General features: G+C 41.1%; 1 protein-coding gene across 5 annotated transcripts in view; it reads left to right on the forward strand.

Annotated features, from left to right (window-relative positions):
• The window catches only part of BNC2 (basonuclin 2), a 547,400-nt gene that overhangs the window by 362,769 nt on the left and 173,596 nt on the right, over window positions 1-11,035 (forward strand). For all 5 annotated transcript variants that reach the window (XM_019517547.1, XM_019517548.1, XM_019517549.1 and 2 more), the window contains one exon: window positions 4,038-4,140. In XM_019517547.1, the coding sequence (XP_019373092.1) occupies window positions 4,038-4,140 (103 nt within the window). The remainder of the gene's footprint in view (window positions 1-4,037; window positions 4,141-11,035) is intronic.

Here is an 11,035-nt window from a genome sequence, read left to right on the forward strand (position 1 = left end):
AAGTCCTTGTCCACAACAGTAACAGAAAATAGTCTGTCTCTTTCCTCTTTATTATAGTTCTTCAGGTATTTGATGACTGTTAACAAATCCCCGCCCCCCCTTCCAATCTATTTTCTAGACAAAATAACCCTGGTTCTTTCAGCCTTTTCTCATAAGTCATGTTTTCCAGGCCTGTAGTCATTTTTCTTGCTCTGTGCTGCACTCTTTCCAACCTGTCCACATCCTTCTTAAAGCCTGGGGCCCAAAACTGGGGACATACTCTAGGTGAGGCCTCACCAGTGCTGAACAGAGCAGATTTGCAGAATCTGTTTATATAACCCAGTATGCTGTTGGACTTTTTTGCAACCAGAGCATGCTGTTTATATTGAACTTAAGCCCCCACTTTGCATATTATAGACATTGAACAATAAACTGGTTAATTGTGCAATTACCTTGAGACCAGTTACATGTGCAAAGTGGTTATCACGCCATAAAAAACTCCGACCAGCTGTAAAGTTAGATTTCAAAAACATGTACTAGCTTTATGGCTGGTTGCTGTCGAGCTTTAATTTGTACATGTAGCAAGGGTCTCCTCTGGTGCTGAGAGCCGCATCAGCTGATGGAGCTTCCAGTCATAGGAGTGCACCATGCCAGCCAGGGCTTGGAGTCCTGCAACTGAGGGGGCTCTCAGCTCAGCAGCTTGGTCCTGGCAGCACCCAGCAGCTGCTGGGACCCACAGTCCCTTAGCTGCTGACACAGGGGCCTTCCTGTGCTAGGACCATGTCCATTCTCCTAGCAATGAGGACGTGTAGGCCATTTTCCAAATCTATTACACTGAGTATAACTGATAGTGATTAATGTTTTAAAACAAATACTAAAATACAGGGGGCTATTGTTAAACTAAAATGTATGTTAAAGGAAGAATTATTTTATACATCAATTTCAAGCAAGTTACAGGACTAAATTTTAATGTGTTGGCATATAAAATCTATTCTAGTCTTCCTTTATTCCACAAAGGCCTCTGTTTAAGGTTCAACTGATTGTGTATTGGGTACTGCAGTGATGTGGGGGAATTGCACCCCATAGACTACATTCTCTTTGACTTAATTTACAAAAAAATTGAAAAACAAACCTTTGAACCAAGATCCATGTTAAGTGTTTAGGGTTTTGTATGGCCTCTGACTCCATAGTATCAGAGTACATCATAATATTTATTGCATTGATCTTAGGATCCCTGTATGATCATCATAATTTTATTAATTTTTCCCTCCAAATAGAGAATTCCAGCTCTATTAGGTGGCTTCCTCAAGGCTGCTTAGGACCAGGGAATTCAACCTGGACCTCTAAAGTCCTAAACTAATGTCCTAACTGACCCTCTTCTCATTTCTCAGAAGCAGACACATGGATCCCACTGAAACAGATGAATAAGCCTAAATGAATAAGTCCACTGCCAGAATATTGCCCAAAATAGCAAGATTGCTGTGGAGTGAAAGATAAAAGGCTCTGTTAAGGCTGGGCTGATGATTTGGGCCATAGTACTTTATTGTTTGGAATGTTTGCAATCTGCTGAGCACCTATGAAAAGCTTTTCAGATTCAGCTAGTTTAAGAACCCAGGACATTTTAATGTTTGTGGCCAATTTGTGTACAGTTTCAAATACTATATTATGGTATTTTGATTACAAAAAGAACCAAGCCTATTAAATGGAATAAGACCGTGCAACATTTTTAACAGACATTTTTGCTTATACAAGAAAATTTGAAATACTGAACTGCTAAACTTCCCCAGCCCAGATCGGAATATAAAATGGTTAGTCAATCTTTCTTGTATGTATCTAATGAAGCTCACTTCTATTGTAGACATTGTATTTCAGGTTTCAGTCCAAATAAGTTTTTATGGGCAACCTTGTAACTACCTAAAAAATGAAAAAACATAAGTAGGTTTGTAATGGAAATGCTGATCAGCTTTGGTAAAGCAGCACTAGCAGGTGACAGGTTCACATCATGTATGTGCAGGCATATGTGTGTATTAATACAAAACAAACATCAACAAGATGCTGTAACATGAAAAATGACAAATCTTTAACAGGTTGATGCAAAGCACGGGGGGGGGGGGGGGATGCACATATAAAAATCTCTTCCAGTGTAGCAGGAATGCAATTTTCTAATGCCTTCTTTTCTTTTTTGCAGTACAATTAATTATATAGTTCATTAATTAATGAACATATTAGAGAGACACCATTACTGATCAGCAGAGACCTGATATATTACTGAGTCAATAAACTATTGAACATGAAACGGGACCTTTCAGTAGAATTTTTTCCTTGTAACCCACAAACACATATATTATTCTTGCATACTCAGCACTTCTTTGGTGCCTTTTATATTTCATATTACTAATTCTTTTAATCACTGATATATACAGCAATGTTTTACAGCCTAGCTAATGAGTAATTGTACAGCTGACATTGGGAGTGAGACCCTGAAGTGTCAGGCATAATAGAGTAGGATATTTTTTCCAACCAGGTTTTTAAGAGTCAAAGGTAGTAAAAGAGCAGACTAGATGGGAGGGAGAAAACTCCTGCACCAGAAAGTGAACAGAGAAATGCAAATTTTATTTGAGTCAGTGAACCATAAATGTATTTAAATTGCTGTCTGATGCAAGTAAATAAATAAAGCTTTTAAAACAGCCTGAACTCTTCTCATTGTCAGCAAACAAAGAGTTTAACTTAGCCATTCTAATGTGTAATGTAATTTTTTCGTACAGATTCAGTGTTTTCAGTAAGAGGAAGGTAATTCCTGTTACATACAGATATAGCAGCTTTTTAAGTGGAGGAGTCAAGGAAAGGTTTGTAAGGCAACATCATTCATAAAACTCCAGTGTATCCGCAGTCACAAGTATCAAACTCCCTTCCCCCACCTAGCCCCCAAGTAATCATTGATTGCATCTAAATCTGCAGAGAGATCTTTTCCTGGCAGCTCTGGTAGTTACAGTAGACTGTTAATCTGTGAATGATCAGAATAAGTTATTTCCATCTCAGAAATCTCCATGCAAATTACACCTAAATTCATGCCATAAATTTATTTTGAAGAGCACAGGTCATATGCAGTGCTGTTTAAAAACATAGATTAAAAAAAAAGTCTAATTCAATTGATGCTGCCTTTCTTAGACAGGGTTTTTTGTCTCCTCAAGTAAAGCTATGTTTTGTTTGTTTCAGATGAGAGTTTTCAGGTAGATGTACTGTTAATCCATATTTTCATTTTTTAACCTGTGTTCTATCTTTATATCTTTAACTTTCTTTAATTACTATTTTTTCTTTTTAGAAAAAGAGGTCAACATTAATGTTTGTTAAATATATAGGACTAAAAGGGGAAGGGCTATATCTGGAGAGCTGGGAGAAGTGACGGATGCAAGGGAAGTTGCAGTCTGTCTCGTGAGCCAGTACTGTGCTGTGTACTTTTGTCATTTTATTGATTCTTTGGAAACGCATCAAACCAGTAGCTTCTTTCTGATACTTAACTGAATTAGGCCTTGTGTGAATCCCAACAGGGACACAACCTTTAGGTGAAGTAGGAAAAAGGAAATCTGTCTTTAGGTATATTTTTGTGTACAAGTTTCACTTATAGTTTTAACCAGCCTGACATACTACTATGGGAGGACACAATTAGCAGCATTTTCCTTCAGGCACTTGATCTGCTAAAGCATGACTTTTGTGGAACATCTACATAATCCTCACTATTCCCCCCACCTCTCCTTAAAGAGAAATGGAGACTTTGATCTGTATTATTTTAAAGAATTTCTTAATTTACTCTGTGGAACAACAGAATACATTACTGCTAAATGAAACTTTTAATTAAAATTACCCAGCGATATAGATATATTTTGTTAAAGAAAATTAAGCATAACTTTAGAAAATGGACAAAGCTTTAGGGTTTAAGAAATCTTCCCACCTTTTCTTCCCATATCTCTCTACTAAAATCCCAGCTAGCCTATGGAAATATATATATTTTTAAAATTTTTAATCTGATAAGACATTTATGTTTACATTTCTTTTTCCAGGCCATCCGCTGTACACTGGTAAATTGCACATGTGAATGTTTTCAGCCAGGGAAGATTAACCTGAGAACCTGTGATCAGTGTAAACATGGCTGGGTGGCCCATGGTAAGAAGTGTCTATCGTTTTCTTATCCTCTTTTAATATTCATCACCTTCATTTTTTTTCAAAATGTAGACATTTTGAGCAGTAGCCACAACTATTTCTATTTATCTATATAGGTGTGTACTTTTAAACTTTTTTTTTACAGTCTCAAATGGAAAGGAGAACACCATTTGCATTGGCTATGGTTTTTACTGCCAGTGGAAGCAAAAAGTTGGTTAACAGCCTATGCATAGCTCAAAAAATATATTGTAGCCTCCAAGAAATAATGCTGTGCTTGCAGCTGTCAGTACAAGGGCAAGAAGTTTATAATATGGTTGCACAGTGGAGTGCATGTTACACTTAAACATCAGCCAGTAAGTCAGAGTCTGATGGAAATTCAAACATAACACCACCAGCCTTTTGGAGCAGGGTCAGCAGAATGAAACCACTGTATCCTATTTGGCTGAGTGAAAGGCTGGATGGCAGTTCACTCTCAGAGTATGGTCTATCAGCTGAACTTCTTTTTAAAGTAGCTGAAGAATGGGAGTGGAGTAACTAATATTGTTGGCCCTTCTCTAAATGTGTTATAAATATACACTGATTGGTTGGGGGCTAGATTCTTTTTTTTTTCCACCAGTCAGTAACAAATCCACCATATATGCATCTTGATCTCATCCAATATACTTCCAGCAAATACAACTAGAAGACAAATACTACAGGGACAATATGTTCTGAAATGGTTTCTTGAATAACAGAAAAAAAGAATGGTTGTATTTGCAGAAGAAATTTGTGTCTGAAGTTTCTCCTCACAGCCCAGGCTATTGGCCCCTAAGCAAGCATACTCTTCGTTCCCCATGTTTTGCCAAACATTCAGTGGGTTGTAGTTTATACATTTTATTTTATTACACTTAGATCCAGGGGAAAAGCCTGGTACCTCCTTCCTGAAAATGTTCTTAGTTCCTGTTTGTGTAGGTACACATATGTACTGAAGCTTGGCATGTTTGCACATTTAATGAAGCCGAAAGGCTGGCACTGCCTAGGAAACTTTTGAAGTGTGCCCACTGATGGAAATGGTGCACTTTTAAAGCATTCAGGTGAAGACACAATTCCAAATTACTTTGCAATGAATGGGCAAGTGTGCTGGTGGTATCCAGCATAACACAAAGTCAAGCAAATGATTTAATTTGCATATTCATGATGTACTCTATTCCTTGGACATAGGACAGTTCTGTTTCCCTTAATTTCAAACAGGATGTTTGCACTCAGTGGGTAACCAAACCCATTCACATTCTTAAGTGGCTTTCAACGCTCATTTAGTCTTTAGAGCAGGAGGAGCATGCAGGGGTTCAGTGTCAACAGGGGCAGCAGGACCCTGCCTGTTTCTTTTTCCATTGGCTTCTATGATGAATATTTGAAAAAAATATCCAACTGGATGGGATCTGTTTTGGATTTCATTACCTCTGGCTTTGTTCTTAAACAAGAGCTCCACAGAAGTTTTCATGTTTTATTCTGAAACTAAAACTCTACACAAGGTACTTTTCTCTAGTAAGGTAGTTTTCTGTGATGGGGTTGACTGAAAATTGTAACACTAAATACAGCTTGAGACTGCCATCATTATTTTAATACAAATGGCTGAGTCAGATCTTAAATCCAAAGTAGTAGATTGCAAAAGTGACTGCTACAACCATTGGGTGCATCTACCTGTAGCCATAGTTCAGTGCTTAAAATTTCAAACAGAGAAGCTGAGTACAGCTATATATTAACAAAAATATGTTTTACTACTGGAAATTTACAGAGCCATCTGATTTTCTTTTAGCCCCTTTTGACTAGATTTCAGGCGGTATGCTTACATTTATGGCAGATGAAGACTAGTCAGATATATGTTTCATATACACACTCAGAGCATGGGCTTATAAATTAGTTCCTGAAGACTGTGACAAGTCTGCTTGAGTTGTTGACCTTAGCTGCTTTCCAAAATTCTGAGAGAGACAGACATTCAGGAGACTGATTAATTCATTATGCTGTAGCACCTGGATTTCAGAATCAGAGAGTCAGATTACTGTTCAGAAATGACTTCCTTTAAACACTGTACTTTTAGAAATTATTCATTGAATGCAAATAGTGGATCCTACTCCCTTAATAAGAGTGTTTCTGACCTTTTTTTATTAATGAATTTCAATTCACATTCAGTGTTTTACTGAATACCATTCAATTGCCTGTCAAGAATGACTGGGGCAGGGTGGGGAAGGGGGCTGGGATGGAGTGCCACCACCTAACGCCCCATGCTGCCACTGTTCTGCCTCTTGAAGGGAGTGGGGTGGGAGAATCGAGGGCAGCGCTGTTGGCCATGGCTTCCCCACCCCTATCCGGTCCTCGGTGCCACTTGTAGGGAGTGGGGTGGGGGAGCTAAGGCGCTCCAGTGCTCGGTGCCACTTGCAGGACACGGGGTGGGCGAGTGGAGGTGCAGAATCATGGTGGTGCTCCCCTATGCTTGGAGCACTCTGACTGTTTCCATCAGCCAATCAGAGTGCAAATAAAGCATTACAGACTGACAGACAGACTTAGGCTTTTATAATATTAAAATAATTATCAAAGAACAGGTGTTTTCATTAGGAAGTACCATGCTTATCCAACCTTGATAACCTAGGATTATAGTTAACTGGGTGGATCAAAAATAACCCTCAGTAGCAATCTTCTCATGTTTTCACTGACTGATTCATGCAGAGTTCATGCATGCTAATAACTACCCATTTAAAATGTTGGAATTCTTGACCTGAGAGGGAAAGGGCATGCAGCCATCATAGCATTTCACATAGTAACTGCTGATCTGGTGCTTTGGGGTTTTTGTCCTGTTTCCATTGTCTTCTGGTTTTCTTTCCTCACCTAAAATGAGCGTCATACTTCTTAAAAGGAAAGGTTTCCTAAAAGTTCATTTCTTTTCTGTTTAGATGTGCCAAAAGTAGGATGTCAGTGTAAGAACAGATTCACCAAACGGAATTTGTGGCATAATAAATGGTTCTATTGGCAAAAGTTCAGTTTATCAAATTTTAACCCTGTACCCTTGTGCTATAGTGGTAGTCCTACCATCAGTGTTTTTAAGGCTGAAGCGAAAAGCTGCCTAGAGTAGTGCAGCCTTCACTAGTACTTAAAGGGGAATTGGTTGTTTCTATTGAGTATCTTGGTGTTTTAAAGGGTTAAGAGAACTGGGCTGTTTTAATTTGCTTCCAACTGAATCTTGGCATACATGTTATCAGCTTGGATGGAGATATATTTTCTAAAACAAAAAAAAAAGCTTTAAATTGGATAAGCCATTTCCTGGGTCTAAAGTAGTCAAATAGGCCATTTAAAAAAAAAAAGTGTTTTAAGACTTCGTATGATCCATAAGGTGACACCATACAAAAATCTTAATATTGAAATGTATTAAAAGCTACAACATGTTCTGATCAGTTGCATAAGTAATGATTACTATGATCAAGGATTGTTGGTCTTAGCCCCTACATTGTACCAGTCTTGAACTGGCTTTGGCATGGTGTGGGGCTGGAAATCATCTGATTTTTTGGTCCTGGACCTGGCATGGCACCAGAGCCAGTTAAAGATTCCAATGGCGTATGGTAGCTGGGACTGATGATCAGTTGATTGTTGGTTCTACACCAGAGCTGGTTTCAGGCTTGTTTGGCTAAGAACACATCTGCATAGTCTGTTTAAAAAAAAAAAAAAAGAAAGAAAGAAATTATAAAAAAAAGCTTGAGCCATCTGTAAAATCTCTAAACAGTTTGAGCTGATTGAAGCTCTGTGGTCACAGTGTTGCTGCACAAAGAAGCTGTGTGAAATGTTGAAAGATGGGTAGAGGGCAGCAGTGCTACATGGTGTCCAATGTTCCCTTTAAGGAGCAGCAGTCCGTAAGCGCGCCGCCTCAGTCCGGCGTGGGACACTTACTGAAGGGGGCTGAGGGCTGGGGCCAGGGGCTGGGACCAGGGGCTGGAGCCGGTGGCTGGAGCTCAGAGCCAGGGGCCAGGGGCCAGGGACCAGGGCTGGTGGCCAGGAGCTGGAGGCTGTGGCCGGTGGCCAGGGGCTGGAGCCAGGAGGCCAGGGGCTGGAACTGGGAGCTGGGGGCCAGGGGCTGGATCCGGAGCCTGGCATGGGCTCTGGGGAAGTGCTCCACTCCCCCGTGTCAGGGCCAGGGAGTGGAGCACTTCCGCAGAGCTGGCGGAGCCCATGCCAGCCCCAGAGCACTTCCGCAGAGCTGCTGCCTGCCCCAGTGAGGCTCCACTGGCTCTGGGACACTGCGCCACTCCCCCGGCCCTGATGCCATGTGCCTCCTTGCTCCCCGAGGTGATGCAGGGGAGCAGAACAGTGTCCTGGGGCAGGCAGCAGCTCTTTCCTGAGGTGAGGCAAGGCAGGGATGGAGGCTGGGGTTGGAGGCTGGTGTGAGCTCTGCCAGCTCTGCAGAAGTGCTCCACTCCCCCGCCCTGATGTGGGGGAGTGGAGCACTTCTGTGGAGCCCATGCCAGGCTCCCGCCCCAGCCTCTCCTGGTGCCTAGCCTTGAAAAGGCTGTACATGGCCACACTTTTAGTTGTGTGCAGCCGTGCACGCGCGCACCTTGGAACCTTGATGGTGTCCCATCAGGAATGTTGCACCCTGCAGAGAGTCTTTTCTTAGTGCTTTGAAGACCCCTCTTCCCCCAACATGTGCTGCTGCTGCTGTTGCATCCCCTTGGCTGTCTATAATACTGCTGGGTTATGGGTAGGCTTTTCTGGAGGGTCTGTACCTAGACAGAAGGAGCAACACCATCAGAGGTAAGGCTGGAGAGTGGGGAGGGGGGCAGCATGGTGCAGCATAGGGCCAGGGGCTTCAAGGGGTGGGCATGAGTATGGAACCCTTGTTGGGCCAGCATAGTGTAAAACCAGTACTGCAGTCAAACAGTGTTGCCAACCCAACAAAACTTTTTTCTTTTACTGCAAGCTTCTAATTGCTAACCAAACTTTTTTACTATGGATGGTGTTAAACCCCTATATTTGAACCCAACCCTTTTACTGGGGCCTGGTAATAGGGCAGGGCCAGGCAGAAGTTAAATTTACATGATGTAAAATATATATCAGTAAAAATATTAAGTACAAAAAACTGGTTGTCAGTAAGAAGTTTACAGAATGTTAGTAAAAAAAACAACCCCCCCCCAAACCTTTTGGGTGGGCAACCCAGCCCCCTTACCGCATCAGTCCAGAACCATGTCTAGTGCAGTGCTGGGGCTGGGACTGACAGCTAATTTTTCAGTCCCAACCCTGGGACCACATTGGACTCTCCAGCTGGCTCTGGTGCAGTCCTGGGGCTGAAACCAAAAATCAGGTAATTGTCAGTCCCAAATCAAGCATTTCACTGAAGCCAAATCTAGATTCCAGTGCTGTGCAGTGGATAGGACTGATAATCGGCCAATTTTTGCTTTCATCCATGCTCTGCACTGGAGCCCGTTCATCTCTCATGTAGTCATGGGTCACAGTCAGTGGATTGTGAGATGCAGCCCTGGGCCACAATTGTTCGTATTATCTCCATGGAGCAGTTTATTAAGTCTCCTGTTAGCTTAATGGTGTTACTTAATATGATCTGGAGAAACTCCTTGCTCAAAAAGGCATAACTTTGGTACAATATGATATGAATACAGGCAACCCCCGCTTAGCGCTCTTAATTGGTTCCTGAAAAACCAAGTGTTAAGTGAAACCAAAAGTATTTGATGACCCAAGATGGTGACTGCAACTGTTTTTTAATGACCCAAGATGGTGACCATGAGTGTTATAACGAAACTTGCTGAGCACTAAGTGAAATCAGGTATCAATTTCAAATGAGCATTATAGCGAAATAGCGCAAAGTGAAACGGTGTTAAGTGGGGGTTGCCTGTACATTTAGTCTATGTTATCCTGCTGGCATTATAAGTGCATTTAACATGTGCTAAGTGTCCTGTGTGATATGACCCTAAGTTATGCTTTCATCTTGCAGGTAAGTTGGTTATATACAGTAAATTTTTGTATAATATACATGCTAACTTGCAGTAATCAAAATGGTGACCCATTTTCCCCCCGTCCCCACAGCTGAGTAACAGAGACTGTTTTCATAAGCTCATATGTGTGATATAACTACAACTGTTTTATCCATTCAGAATGGTTGAGCAGTCATTTCTATATGGTAATTTATAAAATTGTTCTGGGAGACAGCAAAAAAGGAAAAGGTAAAAAAGTTACTGCCTTAATCAGATTCTGCCTTACCCATCTTTTTTTTTTAATTCAATGATCAGGGAGATTTAGGACTTTAAATGTGAGCAACATGAACAAAAGTGAGTGGGCTTTGGAAAGACAACATGTTAACTGTGTGCCCCTGCCCAGCCCATTTTGATTGATGATGTAGGAGTAATATCATAAAGAACAGAGACCAGCTACCAAGGAGCAGAAACACTGGTATAGTTTATCCTGATGTAGTTTTACCCTTAATTTTTCCAAGGATTAACACTATACCAGATTCTAATATACTGTGTCAGCAAAAGGCTACCTGTCTTGTCTACTTGTTTTCACTTGTGCGTGTCATCCCTCACGTGTTGTGTCCAGTCTATATTAAAAATCGTTGAGTATTACATATTTGTCAAAAACTCGCTAAGTGCAAGAAATACAGAATATTTAGTCAGTTACTTAGGACTTTTTCCTATAAGAATGTATATAAAGAAATATCTCTACTTGGCTCTCCTTGGGCACATCCACAGATGGAAGCATGTGCACTTGCAGCAGCTCAAATAGAAGTGGTGCATATTTGAACTGGGACTTTTTGCTTCAGCGCATGTGCTTGGACATGCACTTTGTTGAGGAGAAAATTGTGCTACTTGAGGCAAATTGTGCCATGTGGCTCCTCCCAGATCTGCAGCCAGGGGGAGCTAGAGCC

The sequence above is a fragment of the Gavialis gangeticus genome, unplaced genomic scaffold (assembly GCF_001723915.1).
Source record: "Gavialis gangeticus isolate Ggan-Ray unplaced genomic scaffold, GavGan_comp1, whole genome shotgun sequence".
NCBI classification, from domain to species: domain Eukaryota; kingdom Metazoa; phylum Chordata; order Crocodylia; family Gavialidae; genus Gavialis; species Gavialis gangeticus.